This window comes from Letharia lupina, assembly GCF_014066315.1.
Source record: "Letharia lupina isolate WasteWater1 chromosome Unknown contig_27, whole genome shotgun sequence".
In the NCBI taxonomy this organism is placed as follows: domain Eukaryota; kingdom Fungi; phylum Ascomycota; class Lecanoromycetes; order Lecanorales; family Parmeliaceae; genus Letharia; species Letharia lupina.
In genome coordinates, this window is record NW_023502996.1 from 269,656 (window position 1) to 290,727 (window position 21,072).

General features: G+C 46.4%; 7 protein-coding genes across 7 annotated transcripts; 4 read left to right on the forward strand and 3 right to left on the reverse strand.

Moving 5' to 3' along the window:
* Positions 1-2,836: 2,836 nt before the first annotated feature.
* On the forward strand, positions 2,837-5,287 carry HO133_006862 (uncharacterized protein; the record flags this gene model as incomplete). Its single annotated transcript, XM_037297758.1, has 3 exons — positions 2,837-2,852; positions 2,903-3,060; positions 3,137-5,287. 3 exons carry the CDS (start codon positions 2,837-2,839, stop codon positions 5,285-5,287), a joined length of 2,325 nt encoding a protein of 774 aa, XP_037146959.1.
* Positions 5,288-5,675: 388 nt separating this feature from the next.
* Positions 5,676-7,720, reverse strand: HO133_006863 (uncharacterized protein; the record flags this gene model as incomplete). Its single annotated transcript, XM_037297759.1, has 4 exons — positions 5,676-6,678; positions 6,726-6,939; positions 6,998-7,351; positions 7,681-7,720. The coding sequence occupies 4 exons, from the start codon at positions 7,718-7,720 to the stop codon at positions 5,676-5,678; spliced, it is 1,611 nt and encodes a 536-aa protein (XP_037146960.1).
* Positions 7,721-10,456: 2,736 nt separating this feature from the next.
* On the forward strand, positions 10,457-12,529 carry HO133_006864 (uncharacterized protein; the record flags this gene model as incomplete). Its single annotated transcript, XM_037297760.1, has 3 exons — positions 10,457-10,615; positions 10,792-11,181; positions 11,948-12,529. 3 exons carry the CDS (start codon positions 10,457-10,459, stop codon positions 12,527-12,529), a joined length of 1,131 nt encoding a protein of 376 aa, XP_037146961.1.
* A 541-nt stretch (positions 12,530-13,070) lies between these two features.
* Positions 13,071-14,331, reverse strand: HO133_006865 (uncharacterized protein; the record flags this gene model as incomplete). The annotated part of the gene is made up of 6 exons (XM_037297761.1): positions 13,071-13,161; positions 13,219-13,420; positions 13,475-13,872; positions 13,922-13,984; positions 14,037-14,203; positions 14,257-14,331. 6 exons carry the CDS (start codon positions 14,329-14,331, stop codon positions 13,071-13,073), a joined length of 996 nt encoding a protein of 331 aa, XP_037146962.1.
* A 321-nt stretch (positions 14,332-14,652) lies between these two features.
* On the forward strand, positions 14,653-16,011 carry HO133_006866 (uncharacterized protein; the record flags this gene model as incomplete). Its single annotated transcript, XM_037297762.1, has 5 exons — positions 14,653-14,670; positions 14,729-14,783; positions 14,832-14,887; positions 14,935-15,781; positions 15,833-16,011. 5 exons carry the CDS (start codon positions 14,653-14,655, stop codon positions 16,009-16,011), a joined length of 1,155 nt encoding a protein of 384 aa, XP_037146963.1.
* Positions 16,012-16,572: 561 nt separating this feature from the next.
* On the forward strand, positions 16,573-17,358 carry HO133_006867 (uncharacterized protein; the record flags this gene model as incomplete). Its single annotated transcript, XM_037297763.1, has 1 exon — positions 16,573-17,358. One exon carries the CDS (start codon positions 16,573-16,575, stop codon positions 17,356-17,358), a length of 786 nt encoding a protein of 261 aa, XP_037146964.1.
* A 909-nt stretch (positions 17,359-18,267) lies between these two features.
* On the reverse strand, positions 18,268-20,878 carry HO133_006868 (uncharacterized protein; the record flags this gene model as incomplete). The annotated part of the gene is made up of 4 exons (XM_037297764.1): positions 18,268-18,617; positions 18,668-19,142; positions 19,197-20,761; positions 20,875-20,878. 4 exons carry the CDS (start codon positions 20,876-20,878, stop codon positions 18,268-18,270), a joined length of 2,394 nt encoding a protein of 797 aa, XP_037146965.1.
* Between the last annotated feature and the right edge of the window lie 194 nt (positions 20,879-21,072).

A 21,072-nucleotide genomic window follows, 5' to 3' on the forward strand; every position in this document is an offset into this window, starting at 1 on the left:
AATATATAATATTATATATCTCGATTATTATATCTAAAATATTTTATAAAGTCTTTATTTAATTTAATTAGATTATAATAAAATAAAATTTCTTATATTCTTTAAAATAATTTAATATATATTAATATTATATAAATATTATATTTATAATTATAATAATATTTTTTAATTATTAAAGAGTAATAAAAAAGGGTTTATTAGATTAAAGCTTATATAATATAATACGCTAATAGCGCGAATAAGTATATAATATTATATTTATAATTTTAATAATCTTAAAATAAATAAATATCTTTTAAGAATAAAATTAGCTAATATTTTATATTCGCTATAAATTTAAATATATAATATAATTATATCGAGATATAGTTACTACGCTAATAAGCGTAAATATTATACTTTTTAAATATATTTCTATACTTATTAAAATAAGCGTTATAGATTTTAAAGTTATATTTAAAATTATAATAAATATAATAATAATAAATATTCTTTTTAAAAGAAGATATAAAATTAATAAAGTATATAGTAATTAATTATTAAGCGAATTATAAATATATTAAAAATATATTTATAATCTTTAATTATTATATTTATAAAAATAGCGATTATTTTAAAATTTAATAATATATAAAAAGAGTATAAAGAGATAATATTATTTATACGCTTTAAATTAATAAAATAAATAATTAATATAATATCTAATAAAGTATTAATAAAAAGAAAAACTTTAAATAAAATAAAGAAGTTATATTTAATAATATTTATAAATTCTAATAATCGCGAGCTTTAGATATTAATAAATATATACTACGCGATAATATAACGTATCTTAATAATAATAATAATAATTAATTTTAATAATAATAAATAATAGATTATTAATAATAGACTCTATATATATAATTACTTTATAATATTCTATAAAAATATAATAAAAGCGTATATATTATATAGCTTTTATAATTTATAAATTAATATTATAATATTTAAGAGTAATATTTAATATTTTAAAAAGTTATAAATTATACTATATTAATATATAGCTAATTTAAAAAAAACTCTTTTTCTTATATTCTCTCTAAAATTTAAAGAATTTTAATAAGTCTTTCTAATATTTATAATTTAGATATAATATAAATTTAAAAATAAATTCTTAAAGAAAGAAGATAATATTAATTAAGATTTTTAAAGAAAATTTAATTATTAGACGAAGTCGTAATATAATTAAGACTCTTAATATATATAAACTTAATATAGAAGCTTAAAAGAGTAATATTCTTTATTTTTCTTTTTACTTTTATAAGAATTAATCTTATTATAAGATCTATATATATAAATATATATATATCTATTATTAAATTTATATTACTATATAACTTTAAATCTACTTATATTTAATTATATAAGTTCGTCTAATAATAATCTATTATATAATTAAATATATACTAGAGCGCGAGCTTTTTAGTAGTAAAAAGCTTATCGAGTACTAATTTTTAATATATTTAATTCTTAGAAAGATTCTCTAAAATCTCTTAAATTCTTCGAAGACTCTTTAAGAGCTCTTCGAGAGCTTATATCGAAGGAGCTATTAAAGTAAGCTCGAAATTTAATTATTTTAATAATATTTAATTAATTTCGAGCTTGCTTTAATAGCCTCTCCGATATAAGCTCTCGAAGAGCCCTTAAAGAGCTTTAAAAAGTTTAAGGGATTTTAAGAAGTTTAATTCTAGAAATCGAGAGATATTATATTTTATTTCATATACTTAGAAGAAGATCTTCTAAAACCCCTCTAATTCTTTAAGAACTCTTCGAAGAACTTAAGGGATTTTAAGAGGTTTAACTCTAAGAATCGAGAGACGTTATATTTTATTTGATATCCTTAGAGGGAGACTCTCTAAAACCCCCCTAACCCTCCGGGGGCTCTCCGAGGGCTCTCCGAGGGCTTCTACCGGAGAGGCTCTTCTCGCAAGCTCGATAATTTACTAATTTTTAGTATATCTTTACGAATACTTTATTAAATCTCGGATACGCTATATTATTTAAAAGCGTATAATTAACTCTATAACTTTATAAATTTACTTTATTATTATATTTTTAATTAAAAAAAAGCAATTAAAAAAGATAGATTTAAGAATTTTAAAATTCTTTTTCAACTTTCTCTTTTAAATATACTCGTATATACCCGCTTTTAACTTAGAAATAAAGAAATAAAATAAGTTTTAGCTTTAAGATTACGAAATTTAAAGATCTAATTAATTAATTTAAAATTTATAATTATCGAATATTTTATAATTTTAATCTTAAGTTATAAGAAAGTAAGCTTTTTAATTAATAATATTAATATATAATATCTTTTATAAAATTCTATCTTTTATATTATTAAAAAGTATTTAATCTCGAAAATAGTAATATTACTTCGTATATTTCTATTTTATTTTATTTAATATTACTATATAATAATATAATATAGAATATTATTTAAATTTTTAATAGTAATAAGTTTTTTTTATAGAACTATTTAAAATAGTATTTAGTAAAATAAATAACTTAATTTATTAATATAATCGTTTATAATTAGTCTTAATAGTAAAGTTTTAGTCTCTAGAAGTTAAAAGTTTAATTTTTAAAACTAATAAAAAAAAATTTAAGCTTTTAACTTTCTCTTTTCTTTAACATTTCTAATAAAAATCTCTTTAATAATAATCTAGACTATTCTTTATAACAATATCGAAAGATAAAATATTGAATAGCTCGTTCAAGGGATTAAACTCAATTTTCTCATTTGGTTCTTATTTATTAAATCATTTGCTTCCAATCAATTGCGACAACAGCAATGAATTATGCTCTCAGTAAGTCTCACGATGCCTTAGAGATTGCGATGATATTTACAGCTTCAAAGGTTCGCCTTTGAAGGCTATTCAAGGTACTGCGATTCAAGACCTCACGGACGGTCGATTTGGCGTCCCTAAATTCGGCCGATCGCGCGGGTGGCCCACCAGCCTATCATATTCATCTACAACTTCATCATTGAAAGCTCGCGGCCTGAGGTTATCAAGTGTAAGCTTTACCCAGAAGACGAATCCTTGATCTTGATTTATATATAGGATGGGATCATTTGTTTATTCTTTATTAGGTCTCAATACCAACCAAGCCAAAGTACATTCCAAATCAAAGGCCACCTCCACAAGTTCACAGCAGTCTGCCACATGGCGCAACTGGACAGAACGAGAGATCACGCAGAGTCATCATATCTCGCTTTCTACTCTTGGATGGCAATATCTCATTCGTTGTTGGGACCCAGATTGATGGTGTTATTACTCGTGACGCCGAAGAGGTTCCTGTAGCCAACATACTTGACCACGTCTCACCAGCAGAGATAGAACGCTTCGAAAACCATGACTTCTTTGCCGAAGATGAGAGAGAAAGACTTCTGCCTCCCAGAAAGCCTCGTGGGAGACCGCGAAAAGGTGAGAGCATAGTGCCATCTTTCAACATAGCTCCCATTGGCCAAGAGACATCAAGGGAACAATCACTTCTACCTGAGGGTTCCATCTCCATCAAGAAGAAGCTTGGCCGCCCAAAGGGTTCCCACAATCGAGGTCCGCATAAGAAGAAGGCCTACAAACTCACGTTGAAACCATTTGTTCTATCTGAAACATCGACTGCTACCAAGAAAGGTCGCGGTCGACCACCACTTCAGAAGAACCTTTCCGTTGTGATTCCTTCCTTCGATGGGCCCCAACCCCAAGAGCTCGAAAGTACCCCTGGCGCAGAGTCGGAAAGCGACGACATGTTAGGCGACCCTAAACCTCAGTATTCAATGGTCGCTGCAAGCGGTCTTGGCCAGTCAGACACCGAAGACGTGACATCGAGAGATCAATCTATTGATCTCGTAGCACCATCGAAGAAAAGGCGTTTAGACACAAGCAATGCTTTCATTGACCTCAGTTCTGACGCTAACGGCGGCGAGGGATCGCCACAACCAACGAAGAGGGCTAAAACACTTCCGGAGACGTCCCCAGATCCTATCGCCGACGACCGTGCCGCTCTACTCAGACAATTCCAAGCCAGAGTCTATGGCCCTGATCACTCTGAAAAGGGCAGCACCATTCCTCACCGACAGTCTAAACCCAGCCCCACTCCCGATGATAGTACCGCTCTAGTCAGACAATTTCATACCCATATCCGCTCGTCCAGCCTTGATTCCTCATCGTCTGACTCATTGATGGGACCAACTCCACGTCCGCTTAAGCCATTACCGGCACAGTCTGTCCCATCTGAACCGCTACCCGGAAAAACATTACTCCCGCAAGACAACTCGGCCAAAGTTCCTGCATCATATCTCAATAACAGTATCACGGTCTCTCACTCTCCTCGGCGTCAACCAGCCAAGGCTACGCCTGCCAAATCGCTATCGCCAGCCAAATCCATCCCGAGAAGAGTCAGCCTTACGCCCCATTTCCCTCCGAGTACGAGCTTTAGTCATATCAAATCCTTGGGTGGCTCTACAGCAAGTAAGCCTCAGCCTTCAATTTCCTCAGCAAGTAGGCATGCGCCTTCACAAGCAACCAATACGACATTCTCTCAAACATCCAGGATCATGCCCTCCGCTCCAAAAAAGAGAAAGCCATCTCCCGTGCCGGGAAGCGCTCCATCACATTCTTCTCAAGCCTCATCCACAAGCAAGATCGGCTTCGCGGGTCTACAACAAGCGAAAGACATCACGGACTACTTTGCTCCAAAGGCTACAGTAGCGAAAGAGACAGCGATCAAGGCTTTGCATTCTCCAGCGTCGCAGCTACTCGACCCGGAGGACAGCGAAAGCGAGGACCAACTTGCTCGCCAATCGTCCACCGACAGTATCAGCTCAGGAGTCATAGTTGTAAGACAGAATCACGTGACACCAAGCAGTCGAGCCGTCACTGCTGAAGCCAGGCCGCAAGAGCCGTCCCACAATCAGGCTCGAAGCGTTCTTGACGGTGCAGAGGATGACAGCTCGGACGACGAAAGCGAAGACGAACACGGTGGCACGACCCGCGTCTCGAATACTGCAGCGCCTGTCCCACCTACTGCCAGCCCGGCAAAGGCGCAGAGCAGCGCTGGAGCCTTGAACGAAGCATTTGATGCCGAGGACGACAAGGACTCGGATAGCGACTCTGATGGCAGTTCGGATCATGATTCGGATCATGATTCGGACAACAACTCGGATCATAATTCGGACAACAACTCGGACAACAACTCGGACAGTTTGAGCTCTGAGGTGATGATCGTCAGACCGAGTTGAGGAGCATGGGAAAGGCGTATCGAGCGACGAGCTTACGATCCAGATGACTAGACGGCTACACTTGGTTTGCGATGGATGGACTTGGAAAGACCGCGCATGTTGGACCATGGTTCCGAACCTGATAGGTCATACAACGGCTTTTACAATAATAGAGCTCTGCCACTATTCTATACTGTTGTAGCTAAGTAGACTATTTAGCCAGTGTTGTAGCATAGTCAGCATAGATACAATGAAGAACATATCCAATGAGTTCCTTCGCTTGCTAAATGCATTGGGTCTCCCGTGATCGTGCAAACATATCTATCACCCCCTCACTTGCAACAAGCCATTCATGTTCTCGGGATTGTCGTGAATGCCTCGACGCCCAACGCCTTGCGCGAATGAGTGCCTAATACTCCGGAAAATTGGGATCGACCGACTGCCTCCACGCTCGCAGTCCACCTGATATATCTCCCATAAGATCGTATTTGGCATCAGGCCGAGACCGTGATAGGTCCTTGAACTTGTTCGCCGCCAGCTGCGAATCATTCCCGTACCGACAGATGAGGTATAATGATACGCCGTCGGCGATGTTGGGGTCGCTAGTGATGGTGTCGTCCAACTTGTCGATACTCGCCTCTGGATTTCGGCTGATCTCTGAGTAAGGGAGGTTCATGCTTCCCTTGAGGTGGCAGATGTCGAACTGGACTTTCTCTCTCACGTCGACGAGAATGTGGGGACTTCCGGTGGCTTTCCTGATCTCGCTGTATTCCTTGGCAGATATCCTATTTGCGCTGATCGGCGCTGCCGGAGACCTCGATGCGCAGAAAGCGTCGTAATCCAAAGATGCAGACCCTAATGATTCTTCGGTGATAGTTGCTGTGTCCGAGCAGCTAGGACATCCCTTTCTCTTCCCTCGCAATTTGATGCTTCTGAAAGGAGGATTACTGTAGGCGGAGTATAGCAGTAGTGATGGAGGAACAGTGTCGTTTGACGCTTCCGTCGGATATTGGTATTCATTCTCTTGAGGTAAAGGCGAAAGAATTTTGAGAGCCTCCATAGCCATAAGAACACCCATAACTCCAACAACAGGACCCAGTATACCACCTTCGCCGCACGACAAGACCGTCTCCGCTGGCGGAGACTTTGGAAACACACAGCGGTAGCAGAAGCCGCCTGGGTGGTCGTGTCCTTTTGGAGGGTTGTTGAGAACCATGAGCTGTCCATCCGTACGTAAAGCAGACGCTGTGACCATAGGCTTTCCCGCTAGCACGGCTGCGTCTGATACGAGGTATCGGGTACTAGGACGGTCTGTACAGTCAAGGATGAGATCGTACTTTCGCATGGTCTCAACGGCTAACTTCTGATCCAAGTAGTAGTAGTGAGTAATGTACTTAATCTCCGGGTTCCGCCTAAGCTGGTCAGCATGCGTGGGTAATGGAGACCTCCCTTGACTCACGCCATCAAATTTTCTACAGCGCTGTCCACCTTCCCCAGACCAAGCCACTTCTCGGTATGTAGTAGCTGACGGTGAAGGTTGGAAAGCTCCACCGTATCACCGTCGATGAGGCCGATCTTTCCCACTCCGGCACCCGCAAGGTATGTGGCGGCTGGACATCCTAGACCTCCCACACCGACGATCAAGACCGAGGCATTTTTAAGTCGTAGTTGTCCTGTTGTCGATTCGTGTAAGAGAAAGGCGCACGTTGTTTTTCAAAGAGCTGGGCCCACCTGTCAGACCAATCTCGGGTATTATCAGCTGCCTTCCATACCTCTTGTGCTCTTCCGACGTTAACTCCCAGCTCCGACCCCATTTGTCTTCTTGAGGCAACTTTAATTGTTCGACAAGACTCTCAAAAGTCTTCTCGTTGTAGTTGACTGAGGGAACTGGGTAGGACGAGATAGGCTGAGTCTGCGAGTGGCCATTGGCGTCAGCTTTGGCAGATGTGATCTGGTTGTAGTAGGCTTCAGCGTCTTGGAGTTGTGTTTTCAGGTCTGCTAGTGTGCCTTCGAGGGAGGCAATCTGGGCTCGAAGCCTCAGCACGGCATCATTTGATAGGTGCATCTTGAGGCTCGCTTTCTGGACTGTAGCAAGAATGCATGAGAAGGCAGTGAAGAGGTGACTGGGGAGGAAGAAAGACGAAAGACTGGTGAAATAGTAGATGACCACAGGAATACCTTAGGGCAAGATTCTTAGGGTTCAGCTCGGAAGACAACAGCATTTTGCCCCACCTTACTTGTATTAGCCCCAACGCTAGACTCACCGTACTCTGTCTATCAGACTCATCTCCTCGATTTTCCACAACACCAAGATGTCACCTATCTACCTTCCAGTATATCGGGAACTTGAGGCCGGCTTTGTCTCCTTCAAGCTGCATTCAAGTACACAGTAGAGTACGACGAGCACGACGTACTGAAGTCGACGTCCTCTCCAAATGTCTCAATCCCTGTCATTTCAGCTTCAGCTGCAGCCAGAACATATAAATAGCGGCTACAGTACGAATACTACCTTATGAGGCCATGGAACGAGCGAAGTCACTAAAAAATGGCTACTATCAAAGCAGTTTTTGACGGAGTTCAACAGGGATTCTTCCGCCATGCCTGCTTCTCTGAATCGTACTCTTTGTTCTGTGATAAAAGAGTATTGACGGATTGCTGGTTTTGCTCCTTCGGCTGGACGAGTGATTCTCGGTGTCCATCTCCGCGGGTTCGATCTCTCCAAGGCGTTCAAAGTGAGAAACATGATGACAGAAGTATTGATCAACGACCATTTGGTCCCCAGAGCCCACGTTCATTCCTTTTTCATTACACCATCTTTGCCGCAGCGGCGACCGGCTCGGCGTGCAAGGTTTTAGATCTTGAAATGTCCCAATGAAGGCACAATTTTATAGCGTCGTCTCGGGCGAGGATTGTATAGTGACAGCCTGGTTAGCTATCTTGGATATTGTTGCGAGGGATCTGTCTCGCGTCCAGTATGGAATTGTCATTTTGCTTCAGCCATGAGAGACTTCGGTCGATCTCAAGCCTTTGATAAATCTTGAGGGTTGCAGTCTGAAGCCAGTCAGTGATTGCAACTGACATGGAGTCCGAAGCTTACATTGAATGCCAGTTCTATTGCCATGAAGTCCAAGCTTCACCGGAGCCGTATTTGCAAAATTACCCATGCTGATGATCGACATAGGCGAAGAGTCGGTCGTGTTTGGGATGGGAGCAGGTGGGAGCAAACCTAGCGCTCCACTCCCATCGAACGCCGCCATCATCGGTGCTAAGTTTTAATCCATGGATGACCGACAGAATATCCCACCTGCGCTTGACGCTATCGCAAGAGTGTGGTATGACCAGAAGCTTGACATGCGGGGACTTGGGCTCAAGGTCCTCTACAATCAGCACGCCCTCTCTCGCTTGACACCCAGGATGCTGGTCTAGCACCATCCGTGGAGTACGGTCCCGGAATGCTTTCCAAATGCTCTCTGCTCTACCGCTGTTGACAGTATCACTCTAGTGTTATCGCAAATCTGAGTTATCGACAACCGTTCTAACGATATCTATTGAGCTTCCGCTTGGCGCGTTCGCTACTTTCCTTGGTAGCACATATAGCTAATTCAACTAAGTGTCCTATCTTTATTTTTGATAGTGGGCTCTGGGATTCGCGTACCTCTTCGGTTCAAGGCGTGGGAGTAGCGGTGTTTATACCTAGGTGCATTGTATGGTAGTATCCGAGGGACGTCGACTTGAGTGCCATTCGCCAGAGCCGCTAGTATTCGCCTTTTAAGTAGCTATTATCTACTCCACCCCCGCAAAAAGAACACGTAGAGAACCAATGAACAATACTATCAGCCCATCCAAAACCAAAAACGCCACCTTATCCTCCCCCTCCTCTCCCTTTCACCCCCAAGACCTCGAACTCAACCTCACGTTCAACCCATTCTTGGGCTCAGCAGTAATCCCTCCTCCTATAACAGGCACAAAGCCATCATCAGCCAACACTTTCTCAGCCATGCCAAACGAGGCCGCAAGCAAGCACCTAAACTCGCCTACCGCAAAACTCCGCCCAATCCAGCTTCTCGGGCCACGCCAAAGCGTAAGCGTTGCGAGACTACCCATCTCCATGCCTCGTTACCCGCCCACATAACGATCAACGAGATTATCGTCACCGCCGTCGCCGTCTTTTTGCGCCAGTTGGTAATCCCATGGGTGGTGTAGCGGGAGGCTTCGCTGTGGGCTTGACGCAACCATACGAGCTGCCCAAAATTACCAGAACGCCTCATGTAGATAACGCGGACTCGATGATTTCTTGAGATACATGTCGTGCGCAATGGAAGGTGGCTTGGGTATCTGATGCTTTTTAGCAGAGGACATACAGATGAGTTGATGTGGCTGATAGAATCAATAGCTCAGGCTTAGAAAGACGCGGCATAGATAGTCACTGATGGTACCACCATCCAGGCGATCAAGATGCTATGAGGATATCTTGGAAGTACTCGCATCGATGAAAGAGTTTCTATTACGAAGGTCAGACATGCTGCACGAGCAGGTCTTCGACATTTAAAGGAGGACTAGCTGAATATAGCGGCAGGAAGAACACATCGGCTGACTTTTCGGAGATATTCCTCAAGCGGCCGCCGCAAAAACGGCTTGCTTTGTACACTCGCCGCCGTTGTCGATTTTTTCCTTCATCTTTCCAATGCTTGCATCGTTTCAACAAAGTCTTGACCAATGCATCCCGTGGCAAAGGGACAACGCCTTGGCCTAGCTGTTACCTCACACACCATTTGAAGCGACCGTAGATGTTCTGTGCTTCTGCTCTAAGCCTAAGGCCTTCCACAAGGTGGAATGCAGACTGTTGGTTCACTCCAGTCCTGCGCTTTCCAATTGCCATAGAGGAACCGCACGATTTTCCTCGCTTTACGATGCCTCATCTCTGTACTGGCACGAGATTCCGCGCTGGAAGGACGTCGAAGCTCAGGATTTCTTAAAGTATCGCTGGCAGGTATCTAGAACTCCCGGCTTCTCCAAGATGTTTCTTGCAATGACAAGATCAGTAGGTTGCCAACTCCGTGTTGAATGCACGGCAGCTTTACAATTTTTTGGCATCGTTCTACCAAAAGAGATAACGACTTCAGAGCAGCAGAAGATGTGGGCGCCAAACGAATTATAAAAGACGTGCAAAGAGGCTTGAGTCGAGGACCAATGTCAGTTCGCCTAACACCTCACGTACTGAGCGTTATAGACTGGAGAAAGCCAATGGAAGACCCGGCCAGGAAACAATTCATACCTCTTGGTTCTACAAGCCAGGAAGACCACCCCAAGCTTCGCCTGGATTCCTTATCGGAAAGAGACGATTCTCCGGTACGAGGCTTAGTCCACTGATATCCAGACAAAGCTCTCTTTCTTGGTTTGTCTCTCAGGATATCTTGCTGAAACATACTCTTACCAAACAACTAGCAAGCTCGGTATGTCCAGTATACTGTCGGTTCTGTACACGCTCATACTCGGTGGGGATCGAAATTGGAACAGTGTCAAAGACGCGGTTCCTGCCAATACAGAAGAAATGGGGGAAGATGTTTGAGTATATTGAACGAACACCTTCGCTTCACGATGTTATGATACCTGGAGGAGACACTTCCTCCCTCGAGCCAGCTCAATTAGACAACATAGACCACCGACTCCTTTCATTTCCTCATGTACAAAGGATTCGTCTAGCTAGCAAAGGTCTTGCCGTTTGTCCCAGTCTTATCCTTGATGGAATCGATTCCTGGGCGAAAAGAGTAATTCAGCCATTGGACCCGGGAAGAAATATTGGAAAAAGTGTAGCTCTGCACACCCAATTCAACCATCCCAACGAGGTCACTTGGATCACGTCGTCGGCTGCTCAGAAGTTTTTCGAAATCGGAGTCACAGTGCGAAATCAAACGGTATTTCTGAAAGGCGTAAACAGCGATCTTGCTACGATGCAACAGTTGATTCGAGATCTCGCATAGCTCAATACCCAACCGGTAAGACAAAATGCTGTTTAAGTCCCAGTTTCTTTTTACCCCTGATGTGCAAGAGACTTACTCGAGCTCAGTATTACGTATACCAAGGCGACATGGTACGCGGCCTGGAAGACCTCCGCACGCACTTATAGGAGATTCTCGAGCTCGAAAGAAACATCCGCGGTACGATTGCAGGCTTCATGACACCCTCTTTCGTTGTGGACCTTCCAGGTAGGGGAGGGAAACGCTTAGCCAATTTCGTTGACCGCCTTTTTGAGTATCATGATCCTCTTTGGTCACTACCTTCACGCTCTGCCCCTCAGGCGTAGCAGACCTCAGCGTATCTGTGGTATAGGGGGGACTAAGCCAAAAGTAGTATACAGCTTCTCCGTTGGCATGCAGAGTTTTTCCTCAGGGGAATCGCGGAGAAATTATAGACAATATAAACATCGTAGGCAGCAACAAAATACAAAGTGTATTGGAAGGTGCTCAATGATCAGGGAATCGGTAAATTCCGCTTAACGCCAAGGCTGATCGACCACGTGACGCATTTGAACCGTTCGCTGATAAATCACACTTCATAATTTCCAAAGTTGCGTACCTTCTTCAGCTTGCCATTCACCTCACAAGTTCTACACCGAACCACACGGGGCGTGTACCAATGGTACGGTCCTACATCTTGTCTAGGTCAAGCTAACGCACCCAGGCCCCCCGCCCACCGACCGCGCCCTCCAAAAACCCCCACAAACCCGCCAAAGCCCCCAGCCGCAAGCGCGAAAAGCGCATCTCCAAACACGCCACCCTCCTCTCCCGCATCACCAAGCCCACCGCCGCTACGTCCAAAGTCACCAAACGGAGACGGCCGAGCAAGAAACTCGTTACGGGTCTGGACACTCTCGCCGACGCCCTGCCGAGAGCTACCGACGGTGACGGAGAAGAAGCATGGGAAGGTATCGTGGCCGAAGGAGGTGGCGAGGACGGGGCGAGGAAGATCAAGCACAGAACCCTCAAGAGTAGACCCGGCGCCGGGAAGAAGAAGGAGAAGCTAGTGGCGATGGAGCGGGAGCGGTTTGCGAGGAACTTGGCGCAGATGGCGGCGGGGCGTGTTTCCGTTCCTGGTCCTGCGGACGCGGACGGAGGGGTGATGATTGTGGATGGGAGGGAAGAGGGCGAGGGGACGAAGAAGGGGAGGGGGAGTGCGGATCGGTGGGCTGCGATTCGGGGGTTTATAAGTCAGACGATGGAACGGCGGGTCGGGGGAGAGGTTGGGGTGGGGGGAAAGAAGTGAGGGGAGGAAGGGAGGAAAGAGAGAGGAATTGGACTGCTACGAAACAATGCTGCTGCGGCTGGTTGGCGGCAATTGCTACGTGACACTGAGGTCATGACATGACGGTCCCGGAGCTTTTGCATGGGCAGAGGCTTGAGGGTGCTATTGCCGAGACGGTCATCCTTTCGACTACCGATTGGAGTGATCAAGGGAGAGGCGAATGTGTGTGGGTAAGAAAGTTGGGGCTCCCCTTCAGTTTGCCTGCTGATGAGTCCAAGCCTTGTATGAAGTTCCAAAGTCCAATCAGGGAAAATGGGAAGGAGTCGCCGATGGCTCTAGAGATACTTCAACAAGTGGATTCGTAAGGGCAGAGAAGAGAATGCCTCAGTGCGGTCGAATCTGCCGAGCCAGAATCACCACAATTGAAGGAATGATCACAGATGCAATGAACCGCTGGAACCTCTTAAGCATGCAGCTGCTGAGCCCTAGATGATATATACACGCCGATTGTACAATCTTTTCCTCTATTGCTTCAGAACCCCACCGCTGCAAGATTAGCACCCTAATGCCCAGCAGACGAACGATCTCCAGGATTTCCACGGATGGGAGGGTTGTAAACGATTTTCCTTGTCTTGATTGGAACCCATTTGTATCTAGGGGTAGGACGGTTAGCAGCCACGACTCTTTGCAAGTATCATGGAATGACGAACCTCTTCACCCATATGCTTAGAGCTAGTAATGCGCTTGTAATCACAACGGTAGCTATACCCATCTTCTTCCTTTGGTCCATCTCTGGCTCCGCGGACCAATTCAGGAATTCCACCACATCCTTTGCCATTTGGGATGTTGTAGCGGGTGTGTTATCCTCATATTCGACGAGACCATCGTAGAGGACGCGAGCCATTGCAATACCTGGCAAACGATGTCAGCTTCCTGCTCTATACCGGAGACCGCAGATAGGCTCACCAGTGCCAGGGAAGTAGGGATTGAAGTTCAATCCAGGAGCCACCGTCGCGCCTGGAGGCGGCTCCTCCGGGTACCCAGTCAATAGGGAGAAAATGTAGTTGCAGCCTCCATGTCTAGCCTTCACCATCAAGCTGAGATCCGGTGGGAGCGCTCCATTGTTCGCCGCACGGGCAGCCTCGTCGTTCTTGTAGGGTGCAGGAATATAGTCCGACAGCTTCCCTGGTCTCTTCTCGATCTCACCTTCATCATTGGGCTCGGTGTCGTATTCGTTCTCTTCAGCCATAGCTTTCATCTCGTCGACGGTATGGGAGGAGCCGACAAGTGATCGCCAAGGGATGCGGTTGAGGGAGTGACAAGACGAGCAGACTTCGCGGTAGACTTGGAAGCCACGTCGTAGGCTGTCATTTGTTAGCGAAGCTCGCGGTAATTGAAGAAGGAAAGGCGTACGTTTGGTGGTCGAAGGTCTTTGTGAATTTCTCATGTTCCCACGGGTATTTAGTGGGGTGAAGTCTGCAGTCATGCTCAGCACAATGTTCGGGGCCCTGCTGAGTAATGGTCGTACCCTTCTTCTTGCGGTGTCATTGCATATAGAGTGGGCCCGTAGAGATGATAGTACCACGCCATTGATCCGAGAGCTAGGGCAGTGGTAGCCGTCCCAGCTACCGTCAGGCGGAAAGGAGAGGCAGCAGCTTCTGACGCAGCATCTATGGATGAGGAGGTGGTAGAGCGCTGAGGAAAGATTAGCTTGTCCGTGGCTGCCAATGGATCGAGGGATGGACTACGGTCGCTGTTCGCGCCAGCGAGCTGCGGGCATTGCCAGCCATACGCGCGGAGCGCAGGACTGAACGTGCCAACATGACGCCGTCTGGGCAGACTTGATACAAAAGAAATGACTCGACAATGGACGTGGTCGCCGCGATGGAGTGGAGAGTGGAGATTGAGGTCAGCGACGAGGAGATATTGTGATGCTTGGCGAGATGCTGCTTTGGTTGGCTTTAGATGTCTGTTACATTTGATTGGTTGATCGAGACAATGCTGACTCAGCATGGGATTTTGCTGCAACACGGTTTGCATCGGCCTGATTTAAATTTCTCTGACTCCCTCGACTCCCTCACCGCCTGCAACTTCTATTTCACTCTCTACTCCCAGAACATCTCACAGTCGACAAAAATAAAAACATGTCTATGGGTTCTTCTGTGAGTACTCTGCAACCAATGGGCTCTACCAATGGCTTCTGACAAACGTTTGGGCAAGTTCCACGTCGAAAATCCGCATTTGGGGAACAAAGACCGCGTTGAGGACTGGAGAAGTGCGAGATTCGCCTTTTACATTAAAGACCCAAGCTTATAGGCCATAGTAAGAGGGATAAACCCTTTGACACCACCAGATCTCCTCCAACATGAAATAGCACAAGTACGAGCCTCGCCATCACCCCAATCTCAAAGACTCACCATGGTTAGACTCCTAGGTCCAAAGATACAGTTCTATCGGGTCGAAATGAAGTCGTATCTATTGTTCAAAATACAGATCCCAACCGTCGCCTGCTCGTCATCATCGGCCCGTGCTCGATACACGATCCAGCCGGCGCCCTCGACTATGCTGACCGTCTTATGCAACTCAAGGAAAAATATGCTGGCGACCTATTGATAGTCATGCGCTCTTATCTCGAGAAACCTCGGACCACAGTTGGGTGGAAAGGGCTGATCAACGACCCCGACATCAACAACAGCTTTCACATCAACAAGGGACTGAGAATATCGAGGCAGTTGTTTGTGGATCTGACAGAAAAAGGCATGCCGTTGGCTAGCGAGATGCTGGACACAATATCGCCCCAGTTTTTGGCAGACCTTTTAAGCACTGGCGCCATTGGAGCGAGAACGACAGAGTCTCAGCTACATCGAGAATTGGCATCTGGATTATCTTACCCGGTCGGCTTCAAGAACGGCACAGATGGAACTCTGGATGTTGCCATAGATGCTATAGGAGCTGTCATGCATCCTCACCATTTCTTATCCGTCACAAAACCTGGCTTGGTCGCTATTGTTGGGACTATGGGCAACGAGGATTGCTTCGTGATCTTAAGAGGTGGGAAGAAAGGGACGAATTACGACAAAAAGAGTATACAAGAAGCGAAGGAGGCGCTGGGAAAGAAAGGACTGCGACAACGGTTGATGGTCGACTGCAGTCATGGCAATTCGCTGAAAGATCACCGAAACCAACCAAAGGTAGTGAATGATTTGGCCGGACAGATTGCGCGAGGAGAGGAGGCAATAATGGGTGTGATGATTGAGAGTAACATCAACGAAGGTGGGCTTGCACCGATTGAAAGTGCAAACTGGAGTGCTGACCGTTGAACAGGCGCACAAAAGGTACCCAAGGAAGGCAAAGAAGGCCTGAAATATGGAGTCTCTATAACAGATGCCTGCATTGGTTGGGATACTACAGAAGAGGTGCTCGAAATACTCGCAAAGTCGGTCCGAAAAAGAAGGGAAGTATTGGGCATGAACGGTCATCAAGAGACGAACGGTCATACTTAAAAAGTTATTTCGCCAAAAGTTCTGAGATACTACGACAGATTCTTTTAGACCAACCTCTGCATGTACCCGTCTTTTTGGGGGATTCCAGCATTCCCTGTGTCATCCTTTGAGCATACAAGCAGCATCTGAGCATCATGGGCGCTGCCCCCTGTCCTGTTTGAGTTGTCTGCTCCCTCCTGAGCCTTCCACCTGGCTGGGATTAGGACGGGATGTCTTTGACTAGAAGCCCCAGTTTCATGGGCGCTATCATTGCCTTTGTTGTCTCGCGTGGTCTCAGACACAACAATTTCCTTGTCGAGATCTCTCCGATCCTTTGTCCCAGAAGACTCATGCTTTTGCCCTTTCCTTTGTTGCTCTTTACCTCCTTTGTCTCTGTTCTCATGCTGTTTTATTGTTCATGATCGCTCCTCTACCTACATATATCAGACAAAATGCAAGCTTCTTCCTTCCCTCATCTTTAAGAGTCCTCTGCTGGCCCCGATCTCTCATCCATCAATTCTACCTTCTCATTCCCATCCAACCAAATCTGCTGCCCGACCAGCAAAACACTCTATATCAACTATGGGCAACAGTACTTCCCTCCATGTCGCGCTGTTTGGCGGCGTACCAGACCGCAAAAAACAAGCATGGGTAAGACCCAAGGCTCCACGATCGGAGAATAACGGACAGGCGGGCCCTTCAACAAGCAACTATCCGGGCCCTCCAGGGAAAATGCAGGAATACGACGATGAAGCAGGACTATATGACTCTTCACACCCACCCCCTGACAGCAAAGGACCGCCAAGACCCCACACAGCTCAACCGCATACCCCTGGGCCCGAAGCTGGACACTCTTCTCCAACAGGCGGACCAAAACCTCAACATCCGTCGCGCATGCCAACCTACCATGTTGAAGACGAGGAGTTCCCAAACCACACACCCGGACCTGGTCCAAGACTCACGGGGAGTTCTCAAGTAGGTCCCCCCATCCCACAAGCTCAACCCCCCAAACGTCAAAAGCAGCCACCGCACTCCCGACGCCCCTCTCTGACAAAGCCCCGCTCCAGCAGTCCTCATTCCCGTCCCCCTGGCGATCGATCTCGCCAGCACCCTCCTCCTCCGCCTCGTCATTCACACTCAGCAGCTCCTCATCCTCACTCTCACACTCCACACTCAGCAGCTCCCAATCCTCATCCTCATCCTCGCTCTCGCACTCCACCCTCAGCACCACCGCATCCACACGGACGTCACGCAGAAGGCGGTGGCGGAGAGCGAGGCGGTATGCGCCATCCGAGAGATTCGGGCGATGCGGTGCGGGATCCGCGTCGGATTACGGGGCGTAGCCGGAGGGGGGAAGAGGGGGTGTAGAGGGGGGGGAGGAGAGGAAAGGAGAGGGGAAGGGAGGGGAGGGAGGAGAGGAGAGGAGAGGAGAGGAGAGGAGAGGAGAGGAGAGGAGAGGAGAGGAGAGGAGAAGAGGGTTGGTCTTGGCGAGTAAGCGTGGTGTTCGCGTTGGAGGCAGGGAGAGAAATTTCCCGAGGGTCGCTTTGTAAGATATCTATTCCCATATTGAAGCGGAGCGTACTCAACATACCAGGCCTTCTTTCGCGCCTTCGTTGTATGCAATCCACCCCAACCACATCGCCACGTTTGCCGTAAAGAGCCACCCACAAGACCTATGCACCCCCCCGTGAGATCCTCTTCTGCACATACATGTACCCCTCTCTCTCTATGAAGGGATTATAAGCCAAACATCGGACCGGAGTCGACTGTTAGTTAGCTGGATGTGGACACAATCTCACGCAAGGCGGTAGGGTATCAGGCTTTGGAGGGGTACTGGAGGGAGGGAGCGTCGAAGAGACAATGGTGTGGGGATAGTAGAGGGTATGAGGAACGGGGTTGGGCGAATCGACTTTCTGATGGAAATGAAATGAAATGAAATGAAGCGGAAGCTATAACCAGCAGTAGTCATCCGAAACGTCGAAGAACGAAGAGCGGACACCACAACCGTAGTACAGACCGAAGTAGCGAACGGCTCCCGCAACGGTATTATTCTTACACTAGACGCCCGCCGTACTATACTGCTATGCTCTGAATAGTAGCACCATGCCAGACCGTTCAAAAGAAATATATACGCCCAAGTTGCTATATCCCAAGAGAAAGACGCCATAGGAATGCTCATATGCAAGCCATGCCATTTCCAAAACAACTACAAGAGTCCTCTCAAGCGCCGCCGATGAAGGAATCAAATATGCACAATACGATACCTTTACAATGTTCCTAAAGTTTGATCTGAAACCTTGGACTCTTCCTTATCCTTTCACCATACTTGTAGAAGATAATCGGTATAGGACACATGGCCACTGCAATGAATGCCAGCAGGGAGTTTCCCCACCCAAGACCAAGTGTTGCGTACATCTTTTGCCCGGCCAGAGGTAATAATGCACCAATGAGTGAGCGTAGGACGGTATTAGCTGCAAGGGCGGAGGCGGCGTAGATGGTGAAGGCGTCGACGAGGTAAGTTTGAATGGGCATGAATGTGGCGAGGAGGCCCAATCCAACCATACCAGTACCGATGATAGGAACTATCCAGAAAACATGTTTATCTGCTGTCCATCCATACAAGAACACTGCATGACGTTAGTACGGCGCTCGTAGCATCCAAAAGGTGCAGACACACAGCCAATGGGTATAATGAAAGACCCCGGAATCATAGGCGGAAGTCGGTACTCAGCCTTCATTTCCCCCGTCTTCGACTTCGCCTTCAAAATCCTGTCGCTTGCAATGCCAAAGATGACCACCCCAAACAACGACCCTACTCCAATGCCGAGGTACGTCAGACCAACGGAGCCCTGACTGAAATGATATTGATTTTCGTAGACCTCTGTAATGGTAGTGAAGAGAAGATATAGATATCCGTAGACCACAGCCATATAGGTAGACAGCGCCAGAACGATAGGCGAAAAAAACAGCAGCTTCATGGGTCGGACAATGGAGACTTTAAAGAGGGCCGCTGGGCTAAGCGGAGATGCCAACTTGGATCTGAGGTTTTCGTTGCCGGTCTCTTTTCGGAGCTTCTTCGCCTTACGCTCGAGGATGATGGGAGGGTATGTTTCTCGAAGGGAGAGGAAGGCTGAAATTGTAATCACGCCCGCCTAAGGTATCGTTGGTAGGACACCTACTTGACAAAGGGAGGAGTATAAGCTTACCGCCATAGCGATGACCCAGAAAATCCACCGCCATCCTTTTGCTTGAGCCAAGTATCCACCAGCTACAGGTCCTATCACAGGGCCCATCAAAGGGCCTAGAGCCCAGATAGCCATGACACCTCCTCGCTTCTGCTGAATGATCATATCCGATATCGTCCCTCCACCAATAGTCAATGGGCATGAACCAAAAGTCCCTTGTAGGAAACGCCAGCCAATGAGCATGTTGAGGTTACTCGACACAGCGCATGCAATCGTGAAAACTATGAAAAGGACGTTGCAGACGTGGTAGACGGGGACACGGCCATATAGCTCAGAAAGCGGAGCAATAGTTATGGGACCAAAGGCGTACCCAAGAATGTAGACGGAAACGACGAAAGAGGCGAGTTCTTCATTGGTCGATTTGAACTCTGTCATGACTTCGGGAACTGCAGGTGCCAGCATGGAAGAGGCCAAGGGACTGTTATCTGTTAGCATCTTGTACCCGATGGGAGAAGCTTGGAGGTTCACTTGCGTTAAGAAGGTGATGGATGCAATGACCGCGACGTTGGCCCACTTCAGCTTTTCGGACCAATTTATGGGATTTTTGGGGTCATCTGGTCCATCCCAGTCCACTATATTCGGATCCGCCTCTGTCTTTATTGTCTCAGGCTCTTTCTTATCTGAGTCTTCGCTGCGATGGCCCGCTTCAAGATCGATTTCTTTCTCCAAGCTGGAGCCAGCGGGTGATGCTTTTCCATTTGGCACCGGGAATGCCGAGATAAGTACCTTTTCTGGGTCTGTGTTACTGGCTGCTTCAGGAGCTGAGTCAAATGCTTTCTCCGGATCTGTCGATGGTGCTGCTTCTGGAACAAAGTCTGGTGCTGTCTCTGGGACTGACGCTGGTATTACTTCAGGCTTTGTTGACGTCGGTGCTTTAGATGCCGTACCAGGTACTATCTCTAGATTCGTTGATGAAATTGCCTCTGGCGCAGATAGATATGCTTTTGTTGCGGAGCCTGACGCTGCCCCGGGGGCTATCCGTGTATCTTTCTCGTCCGGTCCCGGTATCAGAGCCTTCTCAAAGCTTGGTAATCCTACTCCGCCAAGCGCTGCCGGTACCGTTCTACCTGTTGTCATCCGATCTTCAGAAGGCGATGATGAGGCCTTTTCAGGAACCCACTGGGATATTGTCGAAGGTGCTAGACCAGCCGGAGAGGGTTTGTTTATTGCAGATAGACCGGCGTGTTGACCTTGGGGAGGTACGCTGGATGCTGCTGCTACAGACGCTGTAGCAGAGGGTTGTTCTGGAGCTTCTGAGAATGCGTCGGTGGTAGATGCTAGAGACTGTGTCTCCGCAGTCGCGGTAGCGTTGTGGCTTTCAGGAAGCGCTGGTGATGGCGCGTGGGAGGGAAAAATTGGATGCGATTCCTGAGTGGGAGTGGCAAAGGCTTCAGTGGAGGCAATGGACTGTGTTTCAGTAGGCATATCTGCATCATGGCCCTCGAGAGCTGCCGTCTGTTCTCTCTGCTTTTCGAGACTTTCATTTTTGTCTCCACCTATAGCTTCTGCCAGGGCGTATTCTGCGTCTGATAGCCATTATTAGCCCCATGTTTTCATTCTTCATTCTTCATTCATCATTCTTCATGCTTGTTTTGGAGAGACATTGAGATTGTTGGAGCAGCTCGTTTCAAAGACATACTCATGATTGAGGCTTTCTGTGTGGTCCAAAAGACTGTCAATTGTCAAGGCATGGCAGGATAGGAGAGTTTCCGGGCCGTAACAAGTGAAGCTTGTTTTCCTTCCCGCGGTCCTCTATCAGCAGTCAGCACATTTGCATCAATTCATGTGTCGGTAGAAGATAATGCTTACATGGGGCAATTGATGACTTGTTGTGATT